Source organism: Protopterus annectens, chromosome 17.part0 (genome assembly GCF_019279795.1).
Source record: "Protopterus annectens isolate FY-2018-M chromosome 17.part0, PAN1.0, whole genome shotgun sequence".
In the NCBI taxonomy this organism is placed as follows: domain Eukaryota; kingdom Metazoa; phylum Chordata; order Ceratodontiformes; family Protopteridae; genus Protopterus; species Protopterus annectens.
Window position 1 is genome coordinate 800,338,777 of NC_056751.1, and position 15,793 is coordinate 800,354,569.

Below are 15,793 nucleotides of genomic sequence, written 5' to 3' on the forward strand. Positions count from 1 at the left end.
CAATCTTCTTAACACCGAATGCGTGATAAGAGACTTTGGGACCCAGGTGGACAGTAGTCTCTCCTTTGATAGTCACATTGCCACAGTAGTCAGGAAGTCCTTCTACATGGCACACCTCATCATAAAAGGGTTCTCATCCAGGAAAAAAGGGGTCATTGTTCCTCTCTACTCGACACTCATTAGACCCATTATAGAGTACAACGCCCCTTTTGGAATGTACCTCACAAGACATCTGCAGCAGCTGGAAAGGCCACGGAAGTACCTCAAAAACAGGATTACTGGCCTCAAACAAATGCCCTACACTGACTGCCTCAAAAAACTCCAGCTTTACTCCGTAGCATACTGCCTACTCCGAGGTGATCTCTGCCTAACATGTAAAGCTATGTCAAACCCAGAGCTGTTGGTCATGCTACACCTAAAGAAATCCCAATCCCTCCGAGCTACACGCTCTAGGGCCTAAACCTTGTCACCACAATAAACAGGACATGCTGGAGGGATAGATTCCTTTCCCAGAGACTTCCCATACTCTGGAAGAGGCTACCCATCTATGCCAAGCAAAGTTCTTCATTAGCACTCTTTAAGAAAAATCTTGATGAGTGGATGGGAAATAGGAAATACACCCCGGGGATCACTTTTGTGTCTCTGCTCGACAGTGGCACAGGAAAATAACTTTCTTGGGTGGTCTAAGCCAGGGAACCTTGTTGGCTAGGCTTACATAGGCCCTTAGGCTGATAGCCTAGTACCTACCTATGAACCTATGAACCATCACTACATCTGAACTCGATATTACAGGAGTGCAGCCATAAGGCCTTAACCTCCAAGTTTACTGAGACTTTTGTAATGGTTTCACATCCTGTGGTCACTATGTCTAACATTGATATTGCAGGAGCTCTGCCACAAGGCCCTAACCTATAAGTTTACTGAGACTTGTCATTGTTTCTTACCCTACCTTCACTACATCTGAACTTGATATTGCTGCGCTCTGCCACAGGCTCTAACTTATAAGTTTTCTGAGATTTTTGTCATTGTTTCTGTCATGCTGCCAGCCTAGCTATCTGGAATTTTGTGAATAACTCTATGTCATTTGTGAATATTGATATGATTTATACAGAAATGTATGCTATGTACTGAGCATCAAGAATGTAACTACACCATACCCTGCTGTAACATAATTAACTGCAAAACTTAAACATAGTTGAGGTTAAGTTACTTTAAAACTGGGCCATAAACAAAAGATGTTTTCATTCAGTTTCAGTTCAATAGCAGACACAATGTCTAGAGCTAGAAGTTTTTTCTATTGTCTTGAAAGAAAAGTAATTACCAGGTTTAAAATGTAAAATGTTTATTGCTTTACAACTTCCATGATCTGGCAAACATCTGAGAGGTATGTATTTTTAACACAGAGATGTTGAATCCTATTAGTTTCTGGTTTAGTCTGGGAACTGAAGGCAGGTGACAAAAAGTGATGTCATCCAGGCTAACCCAGCAGTAAAATGTGATATTGATTTAAGAACTCTGTCAGAGAGCGACTGTGCATTTTGTATTTGCCTTTGACCTGGAAACATCCACTCATCATCATCATCTGAACATGTCTGTCTATAAGTAAGATTTAGGGCATACTATCTCTTTTAGATATAGATAGGAATATAGTAAAGATTAGTTTAGATGTTTTCTGTTTTTATTTGAGACTGTCCTGCAATGCTGTTTTAAAATATTTCCTGTGATTTTGAACCCTGAAGTTACTGTGTTGATTGACTGAGTATTGCCTTATTATTTTATTATTTATTATTAAACATTTATTTATTTATTTATTTTATTTTCAGTTTGATTACTGGGGAAGTCCACTGGGCCTAAAAGTGCCTGTTTTCTGTGGAGGCCCAGGGAGAAAAGCTCCATAAGCAATACAAATACATTAAAGGTTACAAAATGTTAAAGAAAAATACAAGAATAAAATTCATACAATCAGAAATGCATAAGATGTAAATCAAACAACACAGCTAATAGGTAATAGAGAACACCTTTTGCAGGAGTTTCAAATTCAAAACAACATGATAATAATGTCTGTAGCAATAGGAATTTTTTTTTTTTTTTTACATTGGTGGTACAGATATATACAGTATTTACAATATGCAGCATTCCATAGTCAGAGAAAGACTGCTAAGTCTATTTTAGGAGAATAGTAGAGCAATGCAAGTGATGTAGAACAGTCAGTGGGGTATACACTAGAATTTATGTAGGGTGGAAGCAGGACCAGTTCAATTTGGATGATAGATATAGGAATAGTTGGGTCTTGAAGGTTTGTGAGTTGGGTGTAGTCCTGAGAGAAGGAGGAAGGGAGTTCCATTTCTTACCTAGTGAGAAGGAGAGAAGTAGTTGGCCAGCGGTACGTTTTGGTTTGTGAATGGAGACTAAGTTTTGGTGTTTGGATCTCAGAGATCTGTTTGGGATGTATGGAGGAAGGATATTTGTTAAGGCTGGGCATTTTTCAGGGTAGAATATTAATTTATGAGCTGTAGTTAGTTGGAGGTAGTCTAGGTGGTTAGAGAGTTCTAGCCAGTTCAGAGATTGTAGGGAAAGGCAGTGGTGAGTTGAGGTTTTAGAATTAGTGGCAAGTTTAGAGATCTTATTATTATTATTTTAAACACCACCACAAACGAAAACTGATAATCCACAAGAAAGGACAGATAGATCCACACCAATAATAGTTTTGTATATGGGTGTGTTTTTTATTAATTGATGATGATGTCAGTAATTATATATGTTCATTTTGTAAGGGTTGAGGGTATTTATTGGGTCAGTGTATGTATTCATTGTGATTCTGATGAAGTTTTTATTAAAAAACGAAAGCGCTAAATTTAATACTCTGGTGTGGATCTATCTGTCCTTTCTTGTGGATTATCAGTTTTCGTTCGTGGTGGTGTTTTGAGTTTAACATGGAGCGAAGGGATGGAGTGGATTCACCCTTATTTTCTTCTCTGTTAACATCTATTCAAACTTTGAATTCAACAGTTAACAGTTTGGTATTATCCATGGAGAAACTGACCCAACAACAGCAGCTGTTTGAAAATTTGCGGGTTTTGCCTGCTTCAGACTTTAGGAGGACTAGCAGCAATACCGGTGATGATAATGTTAATGGGGATATCACACCAGCCCAACGGCAGAGGCAAGGCGCCGATAGAGTGGTGTTGTCGGAACGAGAAGGTGAACGGACTCCTACACATGCGGACAACAAAAGAGGCTGCTCATCCTATAACAGAAGACTGATACTCTCGCAATGGCTACAAGAAGACTGTAATTGGTGTTCCAACTCTACCAACAACAATAACTCTAATGGTTCACTTAGTGAACAAATTTGTCTTTTAGAAAATTACATTTACGATTTTAGGAAACTGCAATTAGAAAACAGTTACCTTCGGGAGTGTTTACGATGGGAGCAGATCCCAAAAGGGCTTCGGTTATCGTGCTACCCGACTGGATTACAGAAGGATTCCGAATTACATCAGGAACTGGTAAAAATTTTCAACCGGCGTGGTTGTGAATTACTTGACTGTCTTATAAAAGATAATGATAGGAAAATGGACATATTTAATGATAAAATTGTGCATATGAATAACCTTATCCAATCTGACTTGTTTGAATATAAAAAAATTGGAATATGACAATATTTTTAAAAATGTGGATCATTATATTAATGAATTGAAAAATAGGAAGGAGGGGAAGCTGAGAAGGGATGAAAAAGAGTATGCTGAGAACAGAGCATACCCCCTCCTCCTCTCAGTCAAAGTAAGAATAATACTGTTAGTAATGAATATGACAACAACTATGTATTTAATGATGATAATGGTTATAGAGCTGACCCTTTAGAGTTCCCCCCTCTGAGGAGATCAGAACGATTAAAGAATCAGAGAGGGGGGACAAAACAATACTACCGGAACTACAGGGGGAAAGTCAACATTCCCTAATTAGTGAGATACTGTGGATTAATGATATTGACCAAGATGGTGCATTCCCTAAAATTATCAGCAATAAGAATGCTGATTTTATGATTTACAACTACAGTAATGTGTATTTTCAGGATAATATTGCTGACATTTTTGAGAAAGGGTTATCTTTTGTTCCTAGCAGAAGGGGTGGTCTTGATGATGCCCTTATTGATTTGAAATTGTATACATGGAAACTAAATTTCCAGTTTTGGTTTAAGGACTGTGGTCATGGTATGGATAGTAATCCTTGTAAAAAATCAAGTGCATTTAACCCCCCTCTTTGCCCTATTGTCCAAACTTTTGAAAGAATGTGTGAATTGGATATATGGAGATTATTCAAAGGAATTAATAGGGTGGATGACATAATGAATCTAACTAGATCTGAAATGGATATACTAAAAAGTGTTTGTGATAATCACATTATAAGGACTATGAAACCTGATAAAGGGGGTGGGCTGATCATTATGGATAGAAACACATATATAGAGAAAATGTTTGAGATTTTACATTCAGATACTTATTGTCAAATCAGTGTTAATGAGAAGAACATTTTATATAGAAGGGTGGATTTGATTTTGGAAGAATTACTTCTTTATAGACAAATTTCACTGGATGAACAGTCTTTTATGGTAGTAAAATCACCAAAGACACCTACAATCTTCGGTATCCTGAAGATTCATAAAGATCTTAGGAACCCCCCGTTTAGGCCTATTGTGGATGCCAAGGCATCCAAAACTTATTTTATAGCTAGATTTATTGACATCCAACTTAAGAATGTGTTGGCCAATTGCCAGTGGATTATTAAAGATTCTTGGGATCTTTTAAAGAAACTGAATAAGGAAATATATAAGGATAGCCTTATATTTGTTACAATAGATGTGAAAGATTTATTTTCTATCATCCCTCATGAAATTGGTATCGAATGGTTCTATTCTTATTTATGTCGCCATACTGGCTATGAACACAATCGTATTTTGACTATAAGAACATTAATGGAACTTGTCCTAGAGACTAATATAGTATTTGAGGAGCAGCTTTTCAAACAGTGCAATGGTGTAACAATGGGGGCAACCTGTGCCCCCATATTTGCAAACTCTGTCCTAGCTTTTTGGAAAACAGAGTTTATTTTCCCCAGTCCATTTGAAAAATGCTGGAAATTTTATGGTCGATATTTGGACGACATTTTAATTATATGGGACGATACCAAGGACCAACTTGACAAATTTCTTGAATTTATTGAGGTCAGTACTGACTTTTTGAAATTTACACATGTCTTTTCATATGAAAAAATCAACTATTTGGACATTACTATCTACAAAAACACAGTAGAACAGCAATTTGAGACTACGATTTTTAGGAAACCTACCTATTCTAATACATTATTGCATTTCAGTAGTTTTCACCCTATTCAACAAAAGAAGGCATTAGTAAAGGGACAGGGGGGTTAGATTGGCCAGGATGGTTTCAGAGAATTATGAATTCCTGGACCAAATTAAGATACTTAGGGGGATGTTAATCAACAGAGGATATCCCGGTGAATATGTGGACAACATCTTCCAGGAGGTTATGGAAAAAAGGGAAAACAGTACTTTTTTTCCTTTACTTGGTAAAGGTATTAATACTACTGTGGTACATACTAATGTTGAGAGCAATATGTTTAATAAAGTAGGTATTTTCAAGTACAATACTCATTACAACAATATAGTTAATATTATCCAGCACAATTGGAATTTATTCAACACCGATGAAGAGTTGCTTAGTATTGTAGGGTCAAGACCTAATATAATTTACAAAAAAGATACTACTATTAAAAATATGTTGGAGAATAATAAGGAACAATATTCTGGTACTATGGGTATGTTCAAATGTGGATTTTGTTCACAATGCCAAGTTATTTCTGAAGGCAAGGAAATATCCATACCCAATTATGGCAGTTTTAAACATAAAAAGAAGTTTACATGTAGTAGTAAGGCAGTAGTTTATATAGGGAAGTGCACCAAATGCCCCTGTTTTTATATCAGTAAAACTATTAATGCCCTTAGGAGTAGAATATACCAACATCTTTATGACATTAAGAAACAAGATATAAAAAATGTATTGGCTGTACATGTTATTAATAACCCTGGACACTCATTTAAATTTTCTGTGCTTGATCAAGTTATTTTGGGAGAAAGACGTGGTCCACTTAATGATTTTTTAGAGTCTAAAGAATTAAGATGGCAACTTAAAACAAATGCATCACACTACCCAGGGCTGAATTTTAACATTTCAGTTAGTTCTATCCTTATACTAAAAACAGAGGGCTATCTGCAATAATATTGGTGTTGCAATACATTATGGTGTGGAGCCTATGGGCTAATGGTCGAGCTCCAATTTTTAGTATATGCACATGTAACTTTAATAGTTTTGTATATGGGTGTGTTTTTTATTAATTGATGATGATGTCAGTAATTATATATGTTCATTTTGTAAGGGTTGAGGGTATTTATTGGGTCAGTGTATGTATTCATTGTGATTCTGATGAAGTTTTTATTAAAAAACGAAAGCGCTAAATTAAATACTCTGGTGTGGATCTATCTGTCATTTCTTGTGGATTATTATTTTAAACCTATCTTTATGGCTGATATTTGTGAGACATATTTAAGCTTTTACAGAACTTGCATATGTATTGGATGACACTGTGCAGCCACTCCTAAATAGCCTTGCAAGTCTTGGTCAGACTACCATTTGGATTAATAGTAACACTACACAGTAGGATTGGACACACTTAATAAGGGCCTTATAGTAGCTGATAAGTAGAAGTTGGTGGCAGTGAAAACTACCTTATAGTTTGGGCAGAAGGGGGCATAGCTAGTAAACCTGTGCTAGCCTTCCCTAGGTGTGTGTGTGTGTGTGTGTGTGTGTGTGTGTGTGTGTGTGTGTGTGTGTGTGTGTGTGTGTGTGTGTGTGTGTATCAGCTCAAAGCACTGGTTGGACAGAGAGGGTGCTGGAGGTCATGGCTTGGCCCCTCAGCTGAGATCTTAATTGCTACAATCTTATTGTGTTCTGACTGAGAGTGCTTCTCAAACAGTCTGAATCATACACGCCTACAAATGTGTCTGATTGTTGCTCATACCCCTTTTCTTGGCTAGGCAGATGTGTTGGTTAAAGTTACAGAAAGAGGGGAACCTGCACCATGTGAAAATACATGTTGGCATATATCTATACAGTTCAGCCTGTAAAACCTAAAGTAGTAAAAAGAAGGGTGATACACAGACATATTGCAACCTGATGGAAGAAGTGTTATTGCATAAGTGTTGCAGTGCAGGGAGTAAAAATTATTAGTGGAACTAAAGAGAAAGAATCAGCCACAGAAAGGGTGTGTTCCAGGGACAAGAAGTTAGAAGATATAGAAAAATGTACAATGTGAGCAGAATTTTAATCATTATATCAAGCTAAAACAAAACGCCTCAGAAATAGAGATCTTCAGGCAGTACATGAAAGTTAAAAAGTAGATGTAACAATAAGAAACAGTTTTTACTAAGATAGGCAAAGAGAATAAGTGTTCCTGATTACAGTTCAATACCTATTTCTCTCATGGTAAGACAGAAAAATCCAAACAGGGGCAGGTTATAGGAAACAAGTATCTGTAAATAAGAATAAAAGTAAAACTGAAAAATCATTTGTGATGACAGAACAACTTAAAGAAGAAAAGGAAATTGAGGGGAGATATTTAGTCACACTGATACAAAAAGAGAGCAGCATTAAAAGGATAGAAATTGAGAAAGTAACTTTGGACAGATTCCAACTGATATTCTTATTGAGCCAAAATACAGCCACTTAAACAGAAGCAGTGCTTTACCCATCAAAGTCACAAAGGAAATGGACAATAAAAAAAGAAAGGAAGAAAGGAAAATAACTAAGGAAGTGATAGCAAGTGAAACCGAATGAGATGAATTTCTTAGGAGATGATTTAAACACTGAGACCACAGGGCCTGCATTAATAGGATGTAAAATGCATCAATGGGTTTAACTAGATCTTGGGTTATTTTGGGCTGTGCCAGTAAGTAATCTGAGGGTATCCACTTAAAGAAGACTAATGCTAAACTTATAGTGAGGTAGTTAGTCTTACTATTTTACAGAACGAGGAGACCAAAAGAAATACTTACCAGCCAGGGGCCTCTATTTATGTCAAGAAGAATGCAACAACAATGACAATGATTTAAGGTCAAGAAATTAAAGATCTTAGTGTACCAGGATGGGTTAGTGGAGGGTTTTAACTAAACATTAAAATCCATGCTGAGAACTAGTTAATACCATCCCTTCTGTTTGCCATTACAGAAATACCAAAAGCCTCAACCAGACTCAGTCCTTTTGAATGAGTATATGGAAGGCACTTTTGTGGACTGTAAGATATTGCCAGAGAAACTTGTAAGAAGAGAAAAAGCTGATTTAAAAGTGAACCAATAACTTTAAAATTGGAGTTCATGTGTTAGCGTTTGTTTCCTTCACAAAAATGTGCTTGTCAAAATGACAAGATCCATATGAAATAGTGGAATGATTAAACAATATCATCTACAGGTTACACAGAATGGTAAGAAACAACCAGAGCAGGTATATCATATCAATGATCTGTAACTATGGGAAGAAATGCAGGCATCTGTTGTTCACTTAGTGGCAGAAATTAAAGGAACTGGTGGAGAAAGGAAACTAAACTCAGCACTTGCAGTGCAGGTGGAGTACACACTATATAAACCACAGAAACCGGGGGCAAGAAAATTTTATATAAGATTCAAAGTATTTTTAGAACTATATCTCAGAACATATCTGATTCAACAATATATTGTGACCTTTCCAGAAGAAAAGGTTATCTTACCTAAAGGAATACCATAGTCATAGATAGACTGTGAATGAGGAAGCATAACAATACATAATATGGGTGGTGATATAGGAGTAAAAAGGGTGTGAAACTGACCGTACCCTTGGTTCCAAAGCATGATGCAACAATGGGGTTCTGTAATGATTTTAAGAAGCTAAACAGCATTTTAAAATTTGACAATAACCAAATTCCTACAGTTGATAGTGTATTAGAGACTTGACAACGTTATATCTGATAGAAAAGTACTGTCAACTCCCTATAATACCTGTAGTTATGGAAGATAACGCTTTTTCTATCCCAGAAGGCTTATTCCAATGGACTGTCCTTCCTTTTGGGCTGTGAGGTGCTCATGCAATCTTTCAAGATTAATGGACAGACTCATAAAGCCTCATGTCAAATATGTTGTTGCTTACCTAGACAGTATTATAATCAACTTAAATAATATCAGATGCATTCAGCACTGTCATAATATACTCTATGGGTTGGGAGTTTGTATAGCTAATGTACAAGCTGTGTTAAACTCTTTGAGACAAGGGAGGCTGTCAGTCAAAACCTCCAAGAGCATGTTAGAAATGATAGATATAAATTATCTAGGATGTTCTATAGAATGGGGAATTGTCAAACACCAGAAAGAAAAATTAGAAACAAATGAGAAATTAATCTATTCCAGGCACTAAGAAGCAAGTATGACCATTCCTGGTGTTACAGATGTACTAGACAAAATGTGTATCTCATTTTGCATATATATATATATATATATATATATATATATATATATATATATATATATGTATAGTTTATAACCTTATGGATCTGACAAAAGTGAAGATGACCCCTAAAGTAAAATGGCCAGTCAAGACAGATAATGTTTCTAAGCAGTTTAAAGAAGCATTATGCTCAGAAGCACTTTAGCACCCCAGATATCAACAAACCCTTCATAGTTTATATTGATGCATTGGAGCTAGGCATAGGGGAATTGCTTTAAAAGGGCTTTGAATGGGGAGGAACACCCGGTATGCTTTTTAAGTTGCAAGCTACGCAAAGTAGAGACCAGTTATGACCAAGTGTTCCACTGCGGAAAGTGAAAACTTGGCAGTTACGTTGGTGCTGTCATTACTGAAGTATTATATCCTTGCAGAGACTTTGCATTGCTTACAGACTATGCCCCACTAAGATAACAGGATAGGAATACTAAACTTTGTAGGTAGGCACTATCTTTACAGCCATTCAAGTTCACTATAAAATGCCAGTCAGACTCAACCTGCCACAAATCAGAAGGACTTTCCAAGGCTCAGAGCCCATCTGGTTGGGTGTCAAAGTTTCAGACTGGGGAACTTGCCCAGTGATGTATCCACATGTTGTAAAACTGAAGTGATATAATGTAAATAATACCTATGTGAATAAAATATCGTAACTGTTGTAAATAGCATTGCTTCTTTAAGGCATATAGCTACATGTTTTATTAGAGAAAGAGGCTTTTCACACAAATTGTTTCAGTGAACTACTATTTCATTAAACTATTGTGTAAAACTAGGGCTATGGCCCTGTTAACCAGATAAGCTGATGCAGGAGAAAGTTTGTGTCTGGAACAATGGTTCTGTGAGTGCGCTGTAACAAACGGAAATACATTCCAGAATAATCTGAAGAAGCCTAAATATCTTCCACTGGGAATCCAAAATAGAATAAGGAAGCTGTTTGATTAATTTAAAACTGGTATGACAGACTTTGTTTTCCTTTGTGGCACTAATAGAAAAAGTACTTTATATAGTTTGCTATACACACACAGACACACACACACACACACACACACACACACACACATATATATATATATATATATATTTATATGGGATCCAGATACATGCTTGACTAGCATATGTCCGAATCACAAAACATCGAGCACACATACACAAAAGCGCTTAACATCGACAAGCGCTTCCATGTATGTGTGCCTGTTTTGTAGATAGGACTACAGTGCGGGTAAGGGAAAATTCCCTTTTTCCCACTGTAGTGCGATCTTGGAGTGAGAATAATAAAGTAGGGGGGTGTGAGGGGCACAGCCTCCCTGCAGAAACGTAGATTTTTTTTTGAACTACACATACACGGAAGCACTTTTCGATGTTAAGTGCTTTCGTGTATGTGTGTTTGATGTTTTGTGATTCAGACATATGCTAGTCGAGCATGTGTCCTAGACCCATATATATAATAGTTTCCTTCCATTCAATAAACCTTCATTATTTAATGGACTGATGGCTGGTCTCTGTTGAATTATTTAATATGATCTAGCTATGTCTATCTATTTATCTATCTATCTGGATTCTGTCTATCAAGATATACCTATCTATAAAGAGAGAGAGAAAGACATGCAGACTCTTTCATTGACTGGATTGTCTGTCCTTGATAAAGAGTGCTAATCATTAACCTTAAACCTGCCTCTGCTTTTAATGCAAGTCCTAAATCTTACCTTAGGAAAAAAAACCCTAACACTGTTTCTATTAAGGCAAAGTTTGTTTGATGTCAGTTGTAGGAGTTTAGTTAAGCAACTGCAGATGAAAACTATCTGTTCTCATTTTGCAACTGGCTGTAGTTTTGATAGGTTTCCTTCTTCTTGTAAGTATGCTTTAGATGTGCCGGCACTAATTATCTGTGTTTTAATACTTAAACGATTCGATACTTCCATTTATCGCATTTTATATGATTATGCATATTGGTCCGTAAGATAACATACATTCCTTCACTTTTGATGTTTTTGTTTCAGTTCTAATCTGAACTTAACTTTCGTCTTTCATGCCAGTATTTATTTTGCTGTTTACTCTAATGCACCTTCTGTAGATTATAGCTGAAACCAGACCAAGTTATCTCGGTACACTTCATAAATTACTAAACCTTATTGATATATATTCATACACCATCCAGAGACGTATAAATTAATAAGCGGGGGAAGATATTAAAATCAAATACTGTCTTCTGGAAATGAATGAAAGCAAAAATGATGTAATTACTTTTTATCCGAATAAGATTGTTATAAAATTCAAATGTTCACATCCATGCCTATCAGAATTTAAAAGGTAATTTGTACTTCTGTCATCCTTGTCAGAGCTACACTTGATTAAAGCCTTGACTACAGACCATCTGTCTTGGGTTCAGTTGGAAGGTTAGGTACTTGATGGTGCAGGCTTGGAAAAATAAGGGTACCTATCCTTGGGGGAGAGGATAACCTAGCATTTCAGGCCACAGCTCCTCGACACAATCTTTGCTGAGCCACAGAAAGGGAAGCATAGCACAGAGTCACTGAAGGGAGAACATGGCATGACCATGCAAGCTGGTGATGGTAGGCCTTGTCAGCCACTTGGATGGTAGTACAAAGAGGAGGATAGGCTGTCCTTCAATGATATGTGTCCATGTCAAACCCAAAAGGAAGAGGTTAACACATAAAAGTGCTCTCGTTGTCAAGAAGTCAGCAACAGCAACAAACACCCTGATGTCTCCCCTGATGGTCTCCTCTGGAAGGTTCTTCACCCAGAGGATCTGAGGGAAGAAATTCTTGACTTAGAAAATGAGTGGGTTCAAGAACACGAGGATGCAGCTTGTTGGCTGGCAAGAGAGGGTGGGGGATAAAGTATTCAGGAAAAAAAACGAAAACATACTTGCACCCAGCATTAAATATTTTACTGAAACAGTCAGACGTGAGACTATTCTCTCAACAAATATGTTATTAGCATTTTATATACTTGCATGTCAAAATAACTATAATGTGGTATATTATTTCTAGATATAACTTCGTATTATTTTATTATGCAATAGCTTGAATACTGTTAACCTAAGATGAAAAATGGCACTTTAGATTAAGACAACTGTAATTTTAAATACAAAACTGTATTTAACATATTTCGTAATAAATCACTGTAGTAAAGCATGTTAGAAACAAACAACCACAGAAGCTGCTTTAATTTTCATTCATAATTAAATATTAGTGATGTAGCTGTACAAATATATAAATATTTATTTCATGTTTTGTTTCTCTGAATTCCTTTCCCTATTAAATGTTCCCTAGTGTTCATCTCTGGCCTTAAAATAACAATGTAACATTTTGGTATAAATATACATCCAAGAATTCCTGCACTAGATGACACAATAGCAAAAACTTCCACAGCGACCATATATTTTCCCTGAGTGCTCATATAGGCTGGTATAAAAGTTAACCAAACACTGCCAAATACAAGCATGCTGAAAGTGATAAACTTTGCTTCATTAAATGAGTCTGGTAGTTTTCTAGCAAAAAACGCAACAACCAGACTTACAGCTGCCAGGGTACCTAAATATCCCAACATGGTATAGAATGAAATAATAGACCCTTCATTACACTCTATTATTATTTTGCTCTCTTGGGAATTCATGTTATTTTGTGGAAATGACGGGAAAGTTGATAACCAACAAATGCATATGATAACTTGAACCAGTAAACTACCAAGGATAATAAACACAGGTGTCTTAGCACCAATCCACTTCCTTAAGTTACTGTTGGGATTTGTGGCATTAAAAGCAATAACCACTGTAATGGTTTTCCCCAATATGGAAGACACACAAAGGGAAAATATTATTCCAAATGCAGGCTGTCGAAGCATACAGTTAATCTTTGTTGGTTTGCCAATAAATATTAAGGAGCACAGGAAACAAAAAATAAGTGCAATCAGAAGAAGGTAGCTAAGTTCACGATTATTGGCTTTAACTATCGGCGTGTCTTGTTTCATAATGAAGGTGCACAAAACAGCAGCAGTAACTATAGCAAAGAATATTGGGATAGCTGCCAATGTTGTCCCCAGAGAGTCCTCAAATGCTAGGAACTCAATCACTTTAGGAATGCATTTTTCCCGTTTGCTGTCTGGCCAATGATCTTCTGGACATTTTAGGCATTCCATAGTATCTAGAGAAAACATGCAATGTCAGTATTATTAAAAGCTTTTTAAGCTATGTACAGCTTACTATGTTTCCAATCAGTGATTTCTGAATCCATGCAACAGTGCAGAGTCTAAATGAAAATGCAAATATCCATGCTGTATGGATGAACCAACTGTAATAACACAGAATGTAAATAATAAAGAAGTTTTACATTCTTAATAAAAGAAGGATAAACACATTGATTCAATGAACTTTCCTCATGAAAACACTTACCTAGTTTGTAACACAATCCAAAATGTCTTGTTAAAACTAAAAAAATAACTTAGCCTGTGTGGGGGCTTACAAAGATATCACTGGACTAGTTTACCCTTTTTAATTTCTCCAAGTCTTTTAGGTTTCTAATACCATGACGGAATAGACCCCGTTCCTAAGTCAAAGTACGATTAAAGTTCACAAAATTAATATTATTTCAGTCTTTGATGTTATCCAGAAGTGCACTTCGCAGCACCCGCAATGTGCCCTTCTGCAATGTATGGAGTTATATGTATGGGTAACATATCTAAGTATGATTGTAAATTCTGTTTTATAAGGCCCATTGCTCCCACTACTATTGTAACTGTCATGGTATCCGTTTTCCACATTCCCCTGGTCTTTGCCTACAAATCCTGGTATTTTATGACTTTGTGTCTCTCTGTACATAAGACATTGTAGTCACTCGGTAAAGCAATTTCAATGATCAGTCTCAAATGGACTACTATATCTGGTTTTTTTGCTTCTATTTTTTTAACTGTTGGTAATGGGTGATCCTATGTTATACAAACTTCATCATTTTCTATAATGCTTTGTGGCTCATGTTTCCAGTATTTTTCATCTACTTCAATATTGTAATGTTTGCATAATCCCCAGTGCAACATTCTTGCCACATTATTATGCCTTTCAATATACAGTCCTTCTGCCATTAGTATATCACAACCAGCAACAAGGTGTGTTTTACAAAACCTACATTTGTCTGTTTCTCCCACATGTTCAAGGTCTTTGTAAACCAACATGTATGCAGTCCACTATCTTGGGCCACCAATATTAAGCTTTCGTCTTTTGATTTAAACTCACTTCTCATTAACCATTCCTGCATTTGATCCTGACCAACATGAGTTTGTTCTAAGAGTTTTCTATACTTGCAAATATATTTATACATTTTCCACATTTCTTGCCTTCTCATTTGATCCGTCACCTTATATTCTTTCTTGGCACATTCAGTTGATGCCTGATTTTTATCTACTTCTGATTATTCTTCTGCTAAACTAAGCAGGGAAGTCATCTTAGACTTATTCGCCTCATGTTTCAAAATGTTCACTATGTTTGGGTCTTATGAGGTCAGCATATATGTATGCAGTCCCACGATTGCAGATCTATATAAGTAATAAATTTTGAGGAGGCCCATACCGCCTACAGAACAGGGAATATATATAGTCTTGTTATGCACTGATTTTTCTCAATCATTTGATGAACATGAAGCATTGTTCTTGTTTTCTGTCCAACTGATCCAACGCCATTTGGGGTCAGTCAGTTACTCTAAAACTGTAAATTAGGACAGGAAGAGCAAATTGGTTTATAGCTTGAACTTTGTTCCTAGACGTCAGTGCTGTTTTCAGTATTAATTTGTGTTCAAAAATATTCCTTACTAAGTTTTATTTGCATTTGTTCATGTTTTATTGTTGATCCTTCATCAGTTCCCAAATATTGATACACTCCCTCTTGCTCAAGTTCTTTTATACCATATTCCTGTTCCAAACTATTTTCTTGGTGATACAGCCTTCCTACTTTAAAGGTTGCTTTTGCACATTTATCAAGACCAAATGCCATTCTTATATCATCTGAAAAAGTTTTGACCACTTGCATTTGTGCTTTCAGTTCCTCGTCTGATAAACTATGGAGTTTTAAATCATCTACAAAAATAAGATGAGATGTCATTACACTTTATTGCTTCTTGGGAGCCAAATTGTAGCCATGACCTAATCTGTTAAGTAGACAGCTTAATGGATTAAGGACAAGA

At 36.3% G+C, this 15,793-nt stretch overlaps 1 protein-coding gene across 1 annotated transcript in view; it reads right to left on the bottom strand.

Annotated features, from left to right (window-relative positions):
* Positions 1 to 12,848: 12,848 nt before the first annotated feature.
* The window catches only part of LOC122791524 (extracellular calcium-sensing receptor-like), a 209,689-nt gene continuing 206,744 nt past the window's right edge, over positions 12,849 to 15,793 (bottom strand). Inside the window, exon 6 of the mRNA XM_044059266.1 lies at positions 12,849 to 13,765. Coding sequence (XP_043915201.1) covers positions 12,849 to 13,765 — 917 coding nt within the window. The remainder of the gene's footprint in view (positions 13,766 to 15,793) is intronic.